At 37.3% G+C, this 21,749-nt stretch overlaps 1 protein-coding gene across 7 annotated transcripts in view; it reads left to right on the plus strand.

Moving 5' to 3' along the window:
- The window catches only part of ctdp1 (CTD (carboxy-terminal domain, RNA polymerase II, polypeptide A) phosphatase, subunit 1), a 44,683-nt gene extending 24,505 nt beyond the window's left edge, over positions 1–20,178 (plus strand). For 3 of the 7 annotated variants that reach the window (XM_027006698.3, XM_081716240.1, XM_081716241.1), the window contains 4 exons: positions 4,408–4,638; positions 9,540–9,696; positions 13,434–13,648; positions 19,593–20,178. In XM_027006698.3, coding sequence (XP_026862499.2) covers positions 4,408–4,638; positions 9,540–9,696; positions 13,434–13,648; positions 19,593–19,782 — 793 coding nt within the window. In that variant the 3' untranslated portion in view covers positions 19,783–20,178. Of the gene's footprint in view, positions 1–4,407; positions 4,639–5,931; positions 6,000–6,086; positions 7,048–9,539; positions 9,697–13,433; positions 13,649–19,592 lie in introns of those variants that run through there. The other 4 variants (XM_081716243.1, XM_081716242.1, XM_081716245.1 and 1 more) reach the window with 4 other exon arrangements.
- Positions 20,179–21,749: the final 1,571 nt, after the last annotated feature.

The raw sequence follows: 21,749 nt of genomic DNA on the forward strand, positions 1-21,749 counted from the left end.
TTGCTGTTACTGTAGCGTATATCAGCTGGTTGGTTTTAGTGACGGTCACAGTATTGATTGTCTATAGTGCTGCATTCACATCTTTCAGCTGTTAAGCTGAACTTTGTGTTGTTAAGTCAGCTAAAAAAACTAATAGCCATAATGTTTTTGTGGGTCCTGCAGCAAGTGACCCAAATAATGTGAATCATTTTCTAGAAAATGCCTTAAATGTAAATGTAGAAAATTACACGTACTATGTTTACCTAAGATGTTAGCAGTAAAACGTGCTAAACAGTGAAAAAAATCCACGTGCACTTCCCTCATCTACAATTTAGCTTTACACCGTTAGGATTGATTTCTCTTTTCGGAAATGTTTTGTTGCCTGTGTTGTATTGACCCAGTTTGGAAAATCAGCCATGAAAAAGTCGTTAGCAGACATAGTTAAAGGAATGAGTGAGAGCCAATGTGACATTTTGTGCTGGCTTTTGCAGCCAACAACAGAGGAGTTCCTATGCTTAGCTCTTAGTTTCAAGATAATGATAGTGAGTGCAATGCATGTTAGAAGAAAAATCATGCACCTTCCCAAAGGAAATTCTCTAGCCATGGGTGGAGTTACTCAAATTGCAATAAAATACTAATGACTCTCCTCTTGATGTAGAAAGGGAAGCTGAGGCTAAAGCCCATGCTTTCTAGCTAGCTACGTGAAAAAATACTTTGGTAATGGATTCTATACAGGATATAACATGGGTAAACTAATGAATGTAGAGTTTGAAAACAGGTCTTTGCGTCATCAGCAGCATCTGCAGTTTTTCTTTTTCTCTAGAGATCTTATTCCTTGGGTACAATTTTTCACCTACCACCTAATATTACACTAAATATAAAGTTTTGCTATGGTTTGAAAAATTGTACACAAGTTTGAATATGTAAGCTTATTCTTTTTTACATGGTCCCAGTGAGGTTGTACACCTGTCACAAAAAATTGTCTTTCTTCTAGAACAGATTCTTCTTACAATTGTGCATATAAAACCTGGCTATATGTAGGGGGAAACCCTAAATTATGGGATTTGGAAATCAGTGATCAGTATTCTAGTACCCATTTTAAGCCTCCTTACTGCTATAACTATTTAGCTTTAAAGCTTAAACAAAAAACATAATCTTTAAATAATTTGTGAACAAAATACCTCCTAGCCATATTCACATCTAAACATAAGCATCATTTAAAGAACTAAGTGCAGTATATCCCTAAATCACAACAGCAGTCAATTTAAAAGTATATTAAAACATTTTACAGGAGAATGTATTGGCAGCAGTCCATGATCTCAAAATGAAGAGATGTGTGATTCAGCAAGACAGGATTAAGGTCAGGAGTCTGTATACTATCAAGATGCTTTGGCTTGGCCTGGAGAAATCTGTTGTTGAACTGAAACACATTTTATTGTCCAAAATTTCTCAACATTGTGTAAATCTTATTTTCCAGCCTGCAGAATGGATGATTACTGAATGTGCTCAATAGACATAAACAAATGCAGAAATCTAGGTAATTCCAAAGGGTTCATTACTTTTCTTGCAACTACAAGTGCATTCTGTCATAGTACCACCCCCTCCTTGCTGATATTTACTGGCAACTTGTAGCACACGTGAACTTTTGTATTACACTGTATTACACTGGACAACAACAGAAATGGTTCTGAGTTAATAAGGTGCAATTCTTAATGATTTCAACATCCTAAACACGGATATAACCATGAAAATTTGTTATTGGCTCTCGTTTTAACGATAACTCTATGTGATCCATAATAGACACTGTATTAGGTACATCTATAAGATGAACTTTTTTATTATTTCAAAATACAGAGAAATAATGCATCATATTGTATCAGATCATGATGATCATACCCAGGAAGGTCTATTGCATCACTATCTGACGTAGGATTACGCAATATCGAGATATATAAAGCAAAACACCATAGGATGAGCGATTTATTTCTGTTACTTCTTGTGCTAAATGTCATGTTAGATGTCAGTTCAGCTGCGTTAGGTTAAATGTAATTCCAGCTGCGTTATAAACACTACTGAAGTGATTCAGATAGTGTCCGTCAACAAGTATCAATGCCTCGTAATTGTATCAATATTGCGGACAATTTTTGTTACATTTGTCGGCATGTGACTTTTGTAAATCAGATGAAGGATATTGCTTCAAATGCAAAAGTGAAGAAGGCATATCATCTGTATTTCGGGTGCAAGATCGGTGACCAGGACAAGTCCAGGGCTCCACACATATGTTGTTGTATGTGACGTCACAGTGGATGAATGGAAAAAGAAAGTTGATGCCCTTTTGCCGTTCTGATGGTTTGGAGGGAGCCCAGCAATCACATAACTGGCTGCTACTTCTGCATGGTGCCTCTTGTTTCTGGAGGCATTACAAAGAAGAAGTGGGCAATAGCGTATCCAAATATACCTTCTGCTAGCCGACCTATTCCGCATGGCGAAGGACTTCCTGTTCCCGAACCTCCGACAGAAGTTTCTGATGATCCTTCAGATGATGGCGATGGAGACGAAATGACTCCTGAGTTTCCTGGACCTTCGATGTCAGATGATCATCAGGAAACTGTTCTTGACTTCAGTCAAGGTGCATCATCTGTGCCACACAGAATAATGCAGGAAGAACTGAACGATCTCGTTCGTGATCTGGAGCTGTCCAATTACTAGGCTCAAGACTTCAGCAATGGAATCTTCTTCAGGTAAATGTACGAGGGACATTGTATCGAAAGCGGCATCTGCAGTTAGAGCCTTTCTTCGGAAAGGTAGATAAGCTTGTGTTCTGCTCTGACATCAGCGGCTTGTTGAATGCCCTCGGAATCCAACATGTCCCACAAGAATGGCGATTGTTTATAGACTTCAAAAATGAGTCTCAAGGCAGTATTGCTTCATTATGGAAGTCGTCTTCCACCTATTCCAGTCGGACACGCTGTGGATATGAAAGAGACGTATGACAAAATGAAGCAGCTGCTGGATTGTCTTGAATACAGCAAGTATGGCTGGCATATCTGTTCTGACCTTAAGCTCTGTTGATGGGTCTGCAGCTGGGCTATACAAAGTACTGCTGGTTCCTATGTGAATGGGACAGCAGAGCACGTTTGAAGAAAGAGTGGCCCCAGAGGAAGTCTCTGAAGATTGGAGAGAGGAATGTGTAGCATTCAGCACTGGCAGAACCAGACAAAATACTTCTACCACCCCTACACATCAAACTTGGTTTGATGAAGAACTTGGTAAAAGCCATGGATCAGAATGGATCAGCATTTAAATACCTGTTTGAGAAATTCCCTCAGATCAGCAAAGCAAAAATTAAAGAGGAAATTTTTGTGGGTCCTCAGATCAGTCAACTCTTCATAGACGAGAAGTTTGACTACCTGCTTAAGGGTGACGAGAAAAAGGCTTGGGATGCATTTCGTTTGGTGTCAGCTAACTTCCTCGGGAATGTCAGGGTTGGAAACTGCAAGGAACTGTTTAAAGACATGTTGTCAATGTATCACAAACTTGGATCGACAATGTCCTTAAAGATCCATTACCTTCATTCCCATTCAGGAATTTTTCTCTGAATGCTGTGGCATGGTAAGCGCTGAACATGGCGAACGCTTTCATCAGGACATTTCAGCATTTGAGATAAGATACCAGGGGAAGTGGTCCACTTCTATGTTGGCTGATTACTGGTGGATGCTAGTCAGAGATGATCCTGAGCAGGTTCACAAACGACAGGCAAAGCAAAGTCGCAAATAGACGGGACTTCTGTTACAGTATGTGTTATTTCATAAATGCATAAAAACACTGTGAATTTCTAAGAAATGGTAGCCGTGTTAGCATTTCTATTGTCAAATTTGTGCTCAGCACCTTCAACTTAATTAAAATTGGCTAATTTTATCTCAAACATGCCTTTTGTAAAAATATTTTGTCCAGTGTTATTTCTGTTTACCTTGTCACATGTCTGAGCTGGGGTGTATTGGATATTAGTAACCAAACCACCTGGGGGTTATTGTCATTATGTTGTCAGTATTTGAGGCTGTTTAGTATGTCCGATGTCAGTCATCAATGTTATGTTGGCTCTTTTCTTTGCATTAGTGCACTTTAATGTTTAGTTTCATTTTTGTTCATTTCATTAAACGCTTCAGTTGTAGACATGCATTTCCTTCTCTCTTGTTCTTTTATTCATCATATACTACACCTGTGACAACTCCTTTTAAACTTAAGATGTTTTAGTAAGTTTTTTAGTATTTTTTTCTTACATATGGGCTTCAAACATTTATTTCTTGGTTTCCTAAACTTATTTCATTTATCAGCTTTATTGAATGTATTGCATGTATGAGGTTGATGTACTGCAAAGTTTATATGATGTACAACTCAGTGTTTTGTGGTTTGTTGGTTTTTCTGTAGGTGTAACAGCCCATCAACATTTTCTGATATTCAAGAAGTGTTCTCATCAGCTGTGATCCACCATGCTCCCGTTCAGCCCAAATTCACACTGGTGCCGGAGGTTCGCACATATGATCCTGTAACTGGGAAGTTGATTCGCAGGAGTTTTCAGGCACCTTGCCACCCTTCCTACCTACATCCCCACAAAATGGTTGTGAAAGCACCTACACCTGAAGCACATTTAAACTTCAGGTATTTTTTTACCCTTTTATATTCTGGTTCGTCACTATTTCGTCACTACATTTATAAATGTCTAATATATCTGTTATTGAGCTGTACCTCCTCTTTAGTTAAATAAAATCTTCTGTTAGAATTAATCTCCACTGTAGTTCTCTTCGAAGCAATAAGCAATGAAAACTATGTAACCACTGGAAATGCAAAAGACGTTTGAGATGAAAGTCTCTCAGTGAAAGCTATAGATATGGTATGGGGAAAACCACACCAGTGTTCTGTTGTTTTGTGCATTGCCCTCCCTCACTCAGTGGGTGACCATGCAAAGCAGGTGAGCTCTCTACATTTTCAGCTAAGGGAGTTCCACTTGTTGAATATTGAGGTAGTTATACTGGTTCTAAACATTTTGTGTTGATGGATGGACTGTATTTTAAGAATATTCGATACTATGAAGCGATTCCTTTTAGTATGCCAGCGTGGACATGGGTGCAGAATCAGGTTTGTGTGTGTATGTGACTGTATTAGATGATGGAAAGTATCTGGTGGCACTGATGCCCATTCCAACTGCAGCATAGCACTGACATCCCTCAGATTGTGTAGTTGTTGGTCAGCATGGTGAACCTAATGATGATCTAAGGGCTCCCAATTTGTGCATCACTGGATTGAGGTCAGGCAACATAGTAGGCACAAGATCTGCTAGGATTGACAAGTACCAGTTGACATTCAGAGACTCATGCAGTGGTATTAGTTAGTGGTCCTAAATCATACCAGGAAAACATCCCACAGATTTGTATCCTGCCAGCACTGTCCTGTGTTTGGCTTAAAGTTGAAGGTAGTTCTTATGTGTTTGGCAACGTTTATGCCAACGTCCATCCAGTTTATGCAATATGAACCTTGATTCGTCTAAGAACACACAGTTTTTCCAGGTGTACAACAAATCGATCAGCAAGCCTTCTTTTGGTTTCTCCAATATAAAGCTGATCTCTTACAAGTAATACAGTAGACAACTCCCATAGTCATGCATGAAGAGGGATGGGTGATGACGGAGTAGTTGCGGGCAACAGTACCACAGCCTTTATTTGAATGATAATTTATCTCACTTTTGACAAGTATGTCTGATGTTTTTGTAAGACATGCTTCTCAAGAGTCAGAGAAGTGAAATGGCATTTTAATACTAATGGACACTGCGATAATGACATCTGTTTGTATTGTCAGTTGCTATAGCAGCAATGAAATTGGGTCCTTCATCAGATGTATGTGTGTATGTAGGCATGTGCGTGTGACTGTGTGTGTCTCCTCCTACTACTAATTCAGAAGCACTTTACTTGCACAGCTGATGGACCTCTGTCTGAAACATCCTGTTTCTCTGGAATTGTGTGTCTGTGAGTGCCACCATTTTATTTGGGTAATTATATTGGAAATATGACTTAACTGCCTTATAACCATCATATTTTCTCTTACATTTACAGGTAGGCCTACCTACAGACAATTGTTGGTACCCAGGAGCAGTTGAGGTAAAGACACTTATGAATACATGAAATCTGGGTTGGAAAATGCAGTATATGAAGTTCCCTTTGTGTGTCTTGTACACCCTGTTTATTTTTCCTATAAAATAAAAGAATACTATAAAGGGGAATTCCAGTACACAAAATCATGGAGAACTAATATCTTTATACTCTTTTCCTGTAATAGTGTAATGAGAACTTTTTGTTTCCTATTTTATTGTTTGATTAAGTACAAATAAGTACAATTATTTGTGAGCCAAAATTGTGCATGCAGCAAACAAAGCATCCTCACCCATGAGTCCAGTCATGGCTAAATATGTATGTGATGTCAATATATCTCCACTGTTTCAAAGTAGCTTGAACATGTGGGGAAAATAAACTCTGACTAGAAGTTATTTGAGAGATGTATATAAAATATGAGAGAGTGAGAGAGTGTGAGAGTGAGAGAGTGTGAGAGAGAGAGTGTGAGAGAGAGAGAGAGTGTGAGAGAGAGAGAGAGTGTGAGAGAGAGAGAGAGTGTGAGAGAGAGAGAGAGAGTGTGAGAGAGAGAGAGGGAGAGAGAGAGAGTGAGGGAGAGAGAGAGAGTGTGAGGGAGAGAGAGAGAGTGTGAGGGAGAGAGAGAGAGTGTGAGGGAGAGAGAGACCATGGAAAGGGAACACATCTGATTGCAAAAAATACAACTGTTCAAGAATTTGTCATGCAAATAATATGGAATGCAGATGAAAATGCAGAGCAGCAGCACGTATAGATCTGAAGTTTTGCTTGTCATCATTGTTGGATAATTCTAGCTGAATATCAAAGATTACATTTTTTTTGTTAGTTTTTTTTAAACTAGTCATTTGTGGCTATGCATAGTTATAACTTGAAGTTTGAAAAATAAGATTTATGCTCTAACATATTAATAAATGTCATCATTCTTGCATAATATTTTGTGTGCTGGTATTCCTTTTTAATCTCCAAAAAGGTTGTATAAAAACCTGCTATAATTGCATCACTGGTCTCATTTCTCAGATTTTTTTATTTTTTACCAGAGATTTGCTTATTAAGATGTTAACATGAAGGGAACATATGTTGCTTTTTCAAGCCTTGATTGCATGTCAGTGTATTTACCCTAACTTTTCCAAAGTAACACTTGTCTTTAGGTTGGCCTGCATGTAAATGTAATGACTCTAGATTGTTTGCCCCATGTTGGTATTTCTGCCCTAAAGTGCATTTAAAATGCTGAATGACATTACATCTTAAATCAAGATCTAATTATGCATTTAAAAAAGCCCTGAGAGAACCAAGTTCAGTGTGATAGACATTTTATTTACTTATTAAGAAAAGGTATTTAACACCCAGTCCAATCCCCCTCTGTGAAAAAGTGAAATGCCAGTTCTTATGGCTCACTGGCGCTCGACCATGTAGATCCGGGGAGGGCACAGAGGGAGAGTGTGTTCTATTGAATCTGCCTGCATGGCACGGAGAGAAAGAGGGAGCGAAAGTCCCATCTACCTTCGAGCTGCCGGGGTGTCGCAATAAGAGAGTGGGTCTTTCATCAAGCCGCAGAGAGTGTCCTTTCCCAGCATTGCTGGATCGACAGTACACGAGCAACGAAGACCAATGGCCGTGAAAAGACCAGAATTCTCGGACTGAGGGATTTGACCTTTGGAGCTGGCTCGGACAGAGAGTCATAGGCCCTCGTGGGCAGGCCGTTCCAAAGCAGTGGGACTCCAGTTTAACCCAATGTTGTCAACAGGCACGGTGGAGTGTCTCCTTCAAAGTTTCTTTGTTTTTATTAATATCTTTGCAATAAGACTGTGTACAAATATGTTTCAGACATTTCCTAAATTTGTGGAATGTGCCATTTTAATTTCGTCAATAGTAAAAAATAAAGACCCTAAGAGAGGATATATAGAGGTTATAGGTTAAGAGGTTAAGATGCACATCATCTGCGTCTCACTGTATGATTCGCGTGTTCGTATGTCAGTCATGTCTTATCCATGTATTCACAGTGTGATTGATTTTGTGTGTCGATCTGTGTGAAACTAACCAATAAATAATCATGAAATCCCTAAGGATTTACCATTGAAATTTAAAACATTTCCTTCCTTATTCAGTTGGCATCGTTTTAGCTACCTAGCTAAAATGTTGTGCTGCTAGCTAGTAAGCTAAATGCTCTTACTGTGCAAAATTTGTGAACTGGAATTCTAATACAGAATTCATGACTTTTGTTTGAAAAAACTGACTGTCCGTTAGTAAACGTTTGTGTGAAAACTAGTATAGTATATGGATGTTTTGGACATACCAAGTTCTGTTCTGTGCAACTGAATCTTTTGTCTTTTGTCATATTTTTGATTATAGTTATAATGCTCATTTTTCACTTGCACACATAAAGCTTGATATTTTGATATTCTCTGAGGCTTGATATCTAATATAGTCATTGTTCAATCACATTTCATCTCTGTCCCTCTAAGATTTGGAAAAAAATGGTGTGACAGATCACACTTTTACTCAATAAATGATTATACAAAATGTCATTTTAGATGTGTATTACACATTTCAGTAGTACTTGCTCTACATTTGTGTTGGGTCACTACCAAAAGAATTAGTTCACATGAGTAAAAGTATGTTTTCAAATGAGATATGCAGTTTTTGAAGTTGATATCATATTTTCAGCTTTAGGGCCATATTATTTCTTTATGCAGAGCCTTAGGTCAAATGATAGCCCCTGGGGAAGAGAGCTGCGCTCATTCTGAACATTTTGATATGAAACATATGGCTATCATGCTATAAATACCCTTAAAGTGATTTTTTTTAAAAAATATGTTAAAACAGAGAAAATCGCCTGAGATTTCAGAGGGTGAAATGGCAAGTTGTTACTGTGAATCTGTGGGAAAGAGAGACATGTATATCTGTGAACATATTTCTGTGGGATGTGAAAAGTTGTTTGTCTTGGTAAGGGTATTAGTCTGATGGAATTTATGGTCATAGTTCCTTGAAGTATAACCAGGCTGGCATGAACTACACGCATTCCAATCTGTGGATTTTATAGCACCTATGTAGAAGGGTAATGGACAGAAAGCCAGGCCAGCGTGATAAGCTAGGCCGTTTATGGCTTTATTGCTTAGCATCTATGCACCAGAAGGGTCCTGGGTCCTGTCCCTTACCCATGGGTGAGAGAAAGCTCACCCTTACCAGGTCACAGTTTCATCAGGGGAATAAATTGTGGTTTATCTTCACTACACTACTGATAATTGTTTTTCACAGATAATTTACCCCATTTTATAAAAATAAATTTCTCTATTAATCTATTAACACTAAGGGAAAACAATTCTAAAGGATAGTCCATTTTCATGGGTATTATCTCTGATTGGAATGCAACTATTCATCTTGTCTTGCCAGATGAAAAGTTTTGTTGACTGTTTCTGCATTTAGGTTAGGACTGGGATGTCAGCTGCAAGGGGAGATTGATGGCACAGATCAAGATCTTGAACAACCTGGGCCCTCACGCAGAAAACGACAGCCAAGCATGTCTGAAACCATGCCCCTCTACACACTCTGCAAAGAGGACCTAGAAAGCATGGACAAAGAGGTAAGAACTGATGGCCATTCAACCCTTATGTACATCACAAATATACATTCAATGGGAATTTTCAGGAACACTTGCTCATTCATGTAATTATCCAGTCAGCCGATGTGTGGCAGCAGCACATTTATAAAATCAGATAGACACAGGACATCGCAAAGGAGGAAAATATTAATTGACTGTCTTTTAGAAATCTGTAAAAAGAGCTATGGGAAATGATTTATCTGATATTGTTTCCAAGAATTGTTACAGACCTAAGGTGCTATTTAATACCCAACCCCAGAGTTTGCCTCAGCTATGATGTGTTCAGCATTTTCTCATAGGTAAAATTCACAGAATCAGGTTGCATATTAAATGCTGTACTTCTGACTACCAATTTGATCCAGACTGCACTGCAGTTTTATTCAATTTGACTCTCCTGCTCATAAAACATAAAATCCTTCACTACCATTTGGTTCAACAAATATATCTTTATTGTACTGAAAAAAATGTCCATGTATAGCGGAGTAATTCCTCATGATGTTTTGCCTTCTTAATGCAATTCATCAACTCTTCCTGCGTTTTTAACTGGTAAAACTACCATGTTCGTATACACACAATCCACAAGCACATTTAGTCCAACGTAGAACATTGTTCTAGTTTGGTTGGCTTTAGAGTCATGTTCAACATTAGCTGTGCCTAGCCTGGTGGTCATTGGTAGTAGGTCATTGTGAAAGGAGATAAGCAGAGAGCTGTCAAGTTGCACAGTTTTACCTGCCACACCCCATGTGAGCTGGCATACAAATATGTATAGCATCCCTTTGAAGAATAGAAAATGTAATTTTTCATGTGAACATAATGCTGTTGTAGTGTTGCTCTTTCCAAGCCACCTTCAACAACTAAAACTCCACCCAATACAGCACATCACAGTGCGCATGTTACATGACTAGGATATCTCCAGAACGATACGCTCCCATCCATCAGTCTTTTCTCCAAATTGGTTTGTGGACTGTTGTGGCATTTGCTATAGCTGCGTAGTGATCAGTGTCACTACTATATTAATTAGCCTAATCGGTAATTTTCTCATTAACATCGTGTTGAAACTTATGCCTTCGTCCAGGTTTAAGAAACAGCACAATGACATGCAGAATTTAGATTTTTGAGGCAGAAACCATATTTTGTATTGCACGATGGAGCCGGTGCCTCTCATATTCAGAGTATCTGTATTCCAGAACTTGTTTCCAGCACCTCTGTGGTATTTTTTTTTTTAAATAAAATAAAATAAGTAATATTAATAAGTGATGTTTTATTAGTAATACTTATTTGTATGTAACCTCCATTCCAAAACTCCATCTAGCTCATTTTCTTTGGTAACTCCATTCCTAGTGTAATCAGGTTCACTCAGTTTAGTTTGATTATTTGTAATTTGATAGTTTGTTATTACACGTCATAGTCTAAGATGGAGCTTATATGTGTTTTGCACTTCTAGGCATCTACACTGATCCCTGTATTTCAACAGTATTCTAATTCAATGGTATCTTGAACTCTAACCTGCTGTACTGGCTCTAGGATACATAATATGATGTCATAGTCAATGGCAAAGCACTTTTGTTAAGTCGCTCTGGATAAGTGTGCTAAATGCCAAAAACGTAAATGTGCTCACATATTTGGAGGGCTAGCTAATGGCCAGGTTTGGAAATAGAAGAAAAAAGGCAACTGACTTTGTTGTCTTTGCTTAGAGAAGTAAGCAACAAAAATAAGCTGAAAATATTTTGTGGCACTTAATTCACTGTAAGCATTCAGCTGACAACTCCAGTCCTCTCATGGATTTGCTAAGATTTTTTGGTTGCAATTCCTTATTATACTGAAGTCATCATACTAATGCTTGGTCTATTTTGAACACTACTGCGTTATTTGGAGCACTTGAAGAACGGTTGCGTCTCTAGAGGGTATGCATTAATGTCACTTTTACTTCAGAATACTCCCTCAGTCAGACTGAGTGGCAAAACATTCTGCAACTTGGCTGCATTTATTGTTTATTTAAGGTACTTCAGTGCCATTAGCCAAAGTTTTTGGCACCAAGCAAAAGTTTCAGAAATGAGTAAAAAACCAAAACTGACGGTTGCTGCTTCCAAGACCTCTGGTTGCAACACCTGTCAATTTTCCAGGTCATTTAGCTTCTTTTAGCAGTTTCAGTTCTTTTGACAAACTGCTGCACCATTCATTCTGTTGTCCATTTCAGTCAGACTGGCCTGCATTTCAGTCTGACTTTCTTGAAATCATGTTATTTCAGCTCTTTTATTTGCTTCTTTCATTTGCAAAGGTGTCCCTAATGGAAAGTATTTTATAATCAAAAAATTTGGCAAATATGTCACATTTGTCATTGAGTTTTAATAAGGTATGGGGTGAGAGGTTTGTCAACCGACTGATTGTGGAAAGGACTTTTGGGTTGTTTAAAAAAAATAAAGATGCTAAATAAACTAAGTAAGTAAATAGGTTGAATATAAGTATGAGTATAAGTATGAGTATTAGAATATAAGTATAAGTATCAGAACCTATTGTCATTAAGTTTGAATGTATAAATCTCCAAAGTGCACATGTAAAATTAGACCTATGTTTTAAGATGGTTCAAGATTATATTGTAAACTATAATTTTCAAATTTGATCAATATATATTTTTGTTTTCTGTTTAGTTACATTTTGGGAATCAAATTTCCCAAAAAGTGTTTTTTTTCTGTAACGTTCCATCTGTTCTTCCATTACTTTCGACTGCCTTTTCAACTTTCCCTAGTCTCGAGCATATTTTACATTGTAATTGGTGGCTTCCCTTACCTATCCATAGATGAACAACAAAGATATGAGACCAAACTGTTTTTGTGATCCCTATTCAGCACCCACTACAGTCTTTCATTTCAGCCGTTGCAGAGCACTACTTTGGTCTATGTGCCTATGTTGTGGAGAATTGTTCCCTTTATAATGCCACCAGGATGAAAGATTACAAAAGTAGACAGCTATAAATATCTTTAATATGGATGGGTCGATAACACTGCCATCTGTCTTTCTCTCTCTCTCTCTCTTTCTATATATATATATATATATATATATATATATATATATATATATATATATATATATATATATATATATATACATACACACACAGACCAGTAACATGCGAAGAAGTAAAAGAGAAACCAGATGTTTTAAACAGATAGCCTCCATCAGCTGCGCAAGCAATATGGTGTTCTTTGAAAAAGTTGCGAAATAGTATTACTACATCCATTCAAATTGTTTTCTTTGGAGTTCAAAATAAGCTGGCTTGTCATTCAACAACACAAGTATGCATGTTTTCTTGTTATTATGTTCAGGTTTGATGAAGTTACTGTGGGGAGAAGAAAAGTTTTTTTAAAAAGGATACATACATGTGTAGAATTTATTTTTCTGGGAACACTTCTGTTGAACTGGGTACAAAATGTGCAAGTAAGCGAAATTCTGAATTATGAGTGACTTTCCCTTCCTTCAAATTAATAAAATTTTTCCTCCCTGTGTTCAGGCAATATCAACTTGGCTGTTTGTTTTTCACTCAAAGAAAAAATAACAATCCTATGATTTCATGTTTGTCCTACTCCTCAGCTGTGGCTGTTGACAGCAATGTTTTGAATTCTGAATATTAACAACTAAAACCTGGCCCAGATTCCATGTGATATGTTTTCAAATAGTGGAGCTTTCTACATATATCATTTATACATTGTTTTCTTTGGCAGGTGGATGATATTCTTGGAGAGGAGAGTGATAATGAGAATGAGGAACAAGGGAAGGAAGAGAGAATGGATGAAGAGGAGGAACAAGAACAGGAAAAAACACAGACCAGTAAGCAGAGTGCCAAAACAGATCACCAACAGGCCCTGAGCACTTTTGTTCAGGGTACAATCCTGATGCCATCCAGTGAAGAAAGCAGTCTGACTGGAACCATGCAAAGGTACTGTACCTGCAGTTGTCTTTTTAGTAGAAGTCAGGAAGTAATTTTGTTTGACTTGTTTCTCCTGATTTGTATAAGATTATTCTCTTATTTAAAATTCTGTGACATTAACCACTTTAGTGTAGGTTAGTGTTTTATTGGATGTGTTTTTTGTTGTAGAGATGAAATGGGTTTCAAAGTGATGCTGTCAGTTTTCTAGAGATGAGGCACAATCAGGCCACGCTGTCATTATGTCCTAGATTCATCTTCTTCCAAAGATCAGTTAGCATGGACAGAAACTTCAGTAGTTATTATGAGTGACTTAGCACTGTAAATTACTACACTGTGTGTGGAGATTTAATGCCAAGCGTGAATACCATTAATGATATGAAAAAATGTGAGGATAAAGTTAATGTTAAATCATTGCTGACTGCTTGTTTGTGCAGAACCCATCCATTTTAGCCTATTACAAAACGTTTTGGATTTGGTTATGGGTAGAGATGTTTTAATCATTTTTTTGTTTTTGCCCTGATACCGATCCGAGTCATTTAAAATTGAGTATGTTCAACTTATAGTTTCCTAGATAATACTATTGCACAGTGCACACTTTAAGTACATTAGTTATTAAAATCAACCCAATGTATATGCTTGACAATCATCCATTGCTTTTTTCATATTTCTTGCATTGTCCTACAAAATGACATGGAGCTGTTGCTTGTCTTTTTCCCCAAGTGTTGAACATCTCTTTGACTGCTTGTTTTACATGCTCTGCTCCATGAGACCCACAGAACTGCTTTACATGCAATACCACACGCTTCAAATAAAAAAAATGGAGTCAATCCAGTGTGCTGTGAGACTAAGTAATGATATCAGGGAAAAATCAGAACTCCAAATATCTGTGGTAAAGCTAAAAGCAGTCACATATGATAAAAGACCTCGTAAGTGATTGCAAACCTTGTTGTAAAGTGTCGGTAAAACCAAGTCTGAAATGTAGTGTTGAGAGGGTATGACGTGCTGTTGCTCAACAAACTCCACAAGACGAGGAAAGCCTGTATTTTCTACCACAGCGATAGGCTGGTCATCCAATGTGATTAATTAAATTTAAGCTTAAATGTAAGCTTTTTGACCATATTGTGGTCTGGAGAAAATTTCTCTCATCTTATAAAAGTTTCCACATTTTAAAAGATTTATAGCTACATCCCAAAGCACCCTTGGTAAGTTGATTTATCTACGACAACTAAACTCCATATAAGAATATATGGAGTTATTGCTGCAAGAAAGAAATAGAGGGCAGGAATGGAAGCACATTTTCTCTAACTGAAATTACTGGTGCAATTTAGGAAGGACTTGTCTTTCATGGTGTGTAATCATCAGTGTGATGTGTAGTGATCTTTGAGGAAATTAAAACAGCATGGTACACGTGTCAAAGCTGGGGTTGTCATGGAGATGTCTATAGCAGCTCTCTAGTGACAGAGGGTCTTTGTGGGCCTTAATAATTTCAGACACATGCACACAAAAATACTTTTCATATCCCATTCGTCTTTCAGATTCTTCATGTTTAATGTTGTCTAAGGGAGCAATATGCTGCGTTTGTCCAGTTTGTTAGTTCCAAATGGTCTTATGGTGTACATACTATCAAAAACCTGTCATAATTTTGTTTCATGCGTTCTTGTTTCATGCTCTTTTTTCTACTGCCTATATAAAAGTATTTTCTTTGTGGCAGTAAAGCCATCCAACCAAATTCTCCTTGTACCACAATTTAAATGAGCATTAGAATGATCATTTAACAGCAGATATGGAGGTGTATATGGGATATGCTTATTAAGAATATTTAATAATGTACACTCACCAGCCACTTTATTAGGTAAACCTGTTCAACTGCTCGTTAACACAAATATCTAATCAGTGAATTACATGGCAGCAACTCAATGCATTTAGGCATGTAGATATGGTCAACACGACCTGCTGAAGTTCAAACCGAGCATCAGAAAGGGTAAGAAAAGTGGTTTAAGTGACTGAACGTGGCATGGTTAGTGATTCTAGTTGGGCCGGTCTGAGTATTTCAGAAAATGTTGCTCTGCTAGGACTTTCACACACAACCATATCTAGGGTTTACAGAGAATATATGGAAAAGAGAAAATATCCAGTTAGTGGCAGCTCTCTGGGCAAAAATACCTTGTCCTGCCTTATATCAACCTTTCAGGCTGGTCGTGGCGGTGTAATGGTATGGGGGAATATTTTTTATATTATTATGTGTATTTTCTTGGAACACTTTGGGCCCTTTAATACCAATTGAGAATCATTTAAACACCATAGCCTACCTGAGTATTGCCGATGACAGTGTACCCATCTTCTCATGGCTACTTCCAGCAGGATAACACACCATGTCACGCAGCCCAAGTAATCTCAGACTGGTTTCTTGAGCATAACAATTTCAAGTTCACTGTACTCAAATGGCATCCAGAGTCACCAGACCTCAATCCAAAAGAACACTTTTGCGATATGGTGGAATGTGAGATTCACATCATGGATGTGCAGCAACTGCATGATGCCATCGTGTCAATATGGATCAAAGTCACCTTGCTGAATCTATGCCACGGATAATTAAGGCAGTTCTGAAGGCAAAAGGGGTGTCCAGCCTGGTACTAGCAAGGTGTAAAATTTCTATTATATACATTGTTAAATTAAAAACATATAACCTCCTGCTTGTGCCAACACGCACATTACTAGTGCCAGTAGTGTCACTTTGTGGAGAATTTCTGCCTAACATCAGTGTGTATATGACTGTCCAGGTCCATGAAATGCTTCAAATCTAAAATGTAAATGGTATGCCTGCACTAAAAACTGCAAAAGACTACAAATTACTGGGTAGCTATCATAGGAAAAGCTTTTCAAGCTGCAGTACCACATGACTACGGTACCAAATGTATGGCTAGTGTCAAGAAAAGGAGAAATTGGGATGATGTCATGAGGCTTCCCAGTGTCAGACATTATGAAAGTACTTGTTGTGAATCATAATATTTCATAGTGTAGGCCTGTAGCTATATGTTCAGGCTGTGTTTTGAATGATTTGTCTAAAATCATTCAAAATAGGCTAGCTATGTTGAAATATATTGCATGTGTGTGACAGAAATATGACATGTAAGTTTTGGTTTTTAGTAAGATAAGTGAAGTTTTTAGTGTAGATTTTAGTACTTGAAGTAAATGAGATCAAACACTCAAAAATGCAAATATCAAGTTATTCTATGAAGGTGTGTGTCTATTAACATTTGCTCATGGGATGTTATTCCTGTAAGGAAACAGTCTTACAATCCTAACAATCTACTGAATCTTGTATGGGCTTACTTTTCTTGTTAGTACTGCATTGATTAATAAACACACCTATAAACAATATATCTGAAATAAGAATTAATGTCAGAATGAAAGCATGTTTTGTGTTTGTACATGACTTTGTATATTAGTCAAATTCCTGGTCTGCTCATCACGCTTGGCAACCCAATGATTGATCCTGGACCACTACTGAACAAGCAGGCACACCAGTGTTGCTGGAGTTTCTATGTCACTCCTGGCTTAAGAGTGGTCTGCTGCTCAAAAATCCATCCAGTGGTACAGATTCATTGGCTGAGATGTATAAAGTTAAACTGAGAGCAAGAGAGAAGGAGAATATTTAGCTGACATTATAGTAACATAATGCCAGTAAAGCAAATTTCAACAATCAGATACAATGTACAGAACATACAGGGAAAGGGCTTTTGGAGTTTTCCTTCCAGCTTTGTTGCATTATATTTTAAATATAAAATTAGGCTTGAAATTATATTTTAAATGTTTTGGAAAATACCATGTTATGGACTGTGTGTGACTATAACGAAAAATATATATCTTGTATATAGGTGTGTGTGTGTGTGTGTGTGTGTACACACACACACACATACACACACACACACATACATAGATAATAATATATATACCTTGTATACAGTCACGCAAAAGTCGTACACCGTCTATTGGAGTCATCTATTATGACTTTCTGCGGTCTCAATATGACATTAAGTTGAAAGCTGCCATACATCAATACAAGTCACTATATCCAGTGTGCAGTGGCATATATAACTGTATATAATATATAATATATAACTGCATTTATTATTGTTGTTGTTGCTATTATTGTTAATAATAATAATAATAATAATAATAATAATAATAATGATGGTTTGGGATATTTGTCATTTTATTATACAGCTCAGCTCAAGCTGTTTAAAACAGTCAGTCATGGTACACTGGTGCAAGGTGGTTACTGCTGCCTCTCGTCAGTTTTGTTTTTATTTTTGTTTTTTAATGTTTGATAGTTTGTTTTTGAATATTCATTCACTGACGGAGACAATTTGCCTAGTGACTATGCAGCTCAAATGTTTGTTTCCTGCAGGCTAATGATCAATTTGTTCCCTTCCATGATGGTTTAAATGAGTAGTTTTTGTTTGAGGGAAGATTGAATGTTTTTTTATTTAATACTAAAAATGGTTGTATTTAGTTGACTTTGTGGTGACTACTAAATAGGTTTTTGAGAAGGTGCAATGCCTTAGTTTGACTAGGATTATAATGCAATCATAATAAGACTTATTTATTTCTTATTATTTAATGTGTATTTTACAAAATATGTGATTAAATATAACACTGTTTATTAATAATATTTATAAAATGTACGATGAATGTACAATGAATTATAAAGTAAAAGTAAATTTTTTAATTTTATATATTTTATTTTTATTTTCTGGAGAAAAAAAATTTGTTTCAGTCTTGCCCACTTCTGGTCTCAGTCTTGACTCAGACGTGAGTACTAAGTTTGTGATTATATTTGTAGTTCGGTTGGTCTGGACCAAAGCAGGAAATGACACCTTGTTTTTTCGTCCTGGTACTCTTAGCGATCGCATTGACGTTTACCATGCAACCTAAAGATGTAAACAAAAGTCATATGGATATGTCCCATCCTGACTGAACACCTTTTATGACATGTATTTTGTGACAATAATTACGATAATGCCAACCGAACTAGAACAATGCTCTACACTGGGATAAATGTGCTTGTGGGTTGTGTGTATGTAGGGGGTGGTAGTTTTACCGGTTGAAAACTCAGGAAGAGCTGGCAAAAATGCATTATGAAGGCAAAACAGGGTGAGGAATTCCTCTGCTGTAGGAAGTCCATTTTAAATTTGTGGGTAGTTTTGTGCATTTAGTAATTCAGTATAGTAGAGATATGGGAGTTTAGCCAAATGTTAATAAGGCATTTTACCTCCTCATCGCTTCACATTTGCTCTCATTTTTGCTACCACCACTCTGTTCTTTCACGTGATATTTAGGGGTGACATCACGTCCAGCGATTGGTCCGTCTGGTGCCTTTAGCCTGTACTGTGTTCATGCTTCAAGCGATCCACACCAGAGTTCGTTTGGAAGCGAAACGAGACCGACTTGGGTCTCGGTCTGCTTATATGGTGTGCACCAGAGTTCCAAAGGTAGTGTTCTCACTTGTTCTAATGAACCACACTAACAGCAATCGTACCAGGGTTCATTTTAATCAAACCAAAGCCACAAAGTCTGAATGCACCCTAAAAGACTTGGTCTTGACTCGGACTTGATGTGTGCCGGTCTCAGTCTTGACTCAGACACTGCTTTTGTGGTTTTGACCTCACCAGTACTTATATTGTGACACTTGGTGCAAATCTGATGACTCTCTTGAGATGCTAGGGGCAATACAACAACAGTTCTCTAGATATAGACAGGTTATAAGGTTGTCATACGCAGAAGGAGACTTGACATGAACCTCACTAGTGGCAAAGCTGTCTACGGCTGAACACTGCTACAAAAACGAGACTGCAATACGTAACATTTGCAACCTTTGCTGTGTATCTTAACAAATCAACATGTTTTCCTTCACTCCTACCATCACTAATGTCCGTTTTGTGTTCTATAGGAGCCGCAAGAGAAAACTCGAGGAGGCTAAGGAAAATGATGATGATGAAGCTGCTGATGACAACTTTAACCAACATGAAGACTTGTCTAGGCAGTCTAGCAAGGACTCGAATGAGGATGAGGGAGGCAGCAGCTCAGAAGCAGATGAGATGGCTGCTGCTTTAGAGGCAGAGTTAAATGACTTCATTTGACCTGGGAGTGGATCTACATCTACAGGAGCAATATTTATCATGGTTCATGCTGCCTTTGCTCACACATGGTACCTCAGCTATATGAATAAATGTATAGATGTATGTGTGTGCATGATTGTACGCAGAAAAAGGGGTTGGGGGGGGGGATAGGTGGATTTGTATATAAATGTTTTAGTGGGGGCTAAAAGATATTTGAAGGGTTACATTTTTTGTTTGACTTTTGTCTATACAAATTTCATATAAATGTATAAAAATGGAATTAAAAAAAACATTTGGTCACGAATGCCAAAGAGTGAGAAAAGGCCTTTTTTGGCCAGCAGCTATATTTTTCCATGAATTTTTTGGTCTTCTATTACTTTTTTTCTGCACTTTTGTTTTCTCTCTCATGTTCTCTCCCTCGTTTGCTTTCTATGACTGAGTTTTTGAGAGGTTCAGAATCCTCACTGGAAGTTAAACTCAGAGGCCTGAATTTGTCTAATGTTTCTGGTAGCATGTTTTGTGATTTCTCTTTTGGTTTTTATTGTGGTATTAAGCTTATGCATGTGATACTTTCTTCAAAAATGCCAATAATGTTAGCAGTCATAGCACTCAAATTTTCAACATAGTCAGAAATGAACTGTTAAGGTAGCTGCTTACAGTGAATACTTTGCTAGAACTAAACCGGGTGTGTGGTTGGTATTTCTGTACCATCCTGAACCATCACTGTAAACATTTAACTGATGTCTGCCAGAAAAAGAAACTTATCAGAAAAAGAAATTTATTTTGCATTGTGTTAGGATGAAATGATCTTCTGTTTCATGTGCTATCACTTTTATTTTCAATGAAAGTATGATGTAAAGTACTTGTATATGATATTTCATACTAGACTGGGGAAATGGGTTCATTTAATAAAGTTTTTTACAGATTAATTTGTTTTAAATATTTAAAAAAACCATTTTGTAGGAAAAATAATGCTATATTGGCTGAGTGTTGTCACTATGAACAGGTCCAGCGAGTTAAATGGGAGATGAAGATTCCATACCCAAAATAATTGAAATGGCAACAGCTGAGATGACAGCCAAGCTGCCCTTAGAATGTAAATTTAACAAAAACATGAACACCACACAAAAGTGTGTGCCACTTTGTACTCTTTAAAGGTTTATGGGTCTGGTAGACCCACCGTATTAATGGGTTTTTAAATCAGTAGGGCCATAACAATTTATGTAATAAAAATACCAGATGTTACAAGCAATAAAGAATATTTACCATTTACCTCTGTTAGATCATATTTATAAATAGTGTAATCTGTTTTTTTGTGATTAAATGTTAAAAAGAAAAATCAATATATAGGTGAAAAATATCTAAATGAAACAATGTTAAGAAATTAGATACATTTGTCAGTCTAAAAAAACATCAGCACCATTGAACTCTGTTCATGCCAGCCTATACAACACATGAGGGGCAGAGCTTTATTGTATGTTACATATGTATTTTTACACTTTATGCATGTAGACTTTTTGTCCAACTTGTGTCCAAACACCTCAGTGCACTTCTTTTTGTTTCTACAGGCTGCAACCTAGAATGATGAAAGATCAGTAATTTTTACTCAGATCTTTCTCTTTCTATCTTTTTGTCAGTCTCTCTCGCACACACACTACAGTTGATCAAGTAAGAAAGTCAAATGGATTTGAGGTCTCACCAAAGCCTTACTCAGCTCCTTGAGAAAGAACTGTCTACTATCGAGCTTTTATGTGCTTTCATTGTATTCTGTGATGTTTAGGATGTTGAAAAATATTGCAAGTGGCCAGTGTAGGGTTCTCCTTTTGCAGCTGTAGCTAATCACTTGTTTGTCCATGTTGTCCACTTTTATGACGTTATAGTCCATCATGAATTCTGTTTTTTGTTGCTCCTAGTCAGAAAAAGAAACTTTTTTCTGCTCCTGGTCACCCTTATGCCTTATGCACATAGCAGAGCAAGGACATATGGCT

Source organism: Electrophorus electricus, chromosome 6 (genome assembly GCF_041902795.1).
Source record: "Electrophorus electricus isolate QZ-2024a chromosome 6, ASM4190279v1, whole genome shotgun sequence".
NCBI classification, from domain to species: Eukaryota; Metazoa; Chordata; class Actinopteri; order Gymnotiformes; family Gymnotidae; genus Electrophorus; species Electrophorus electricus.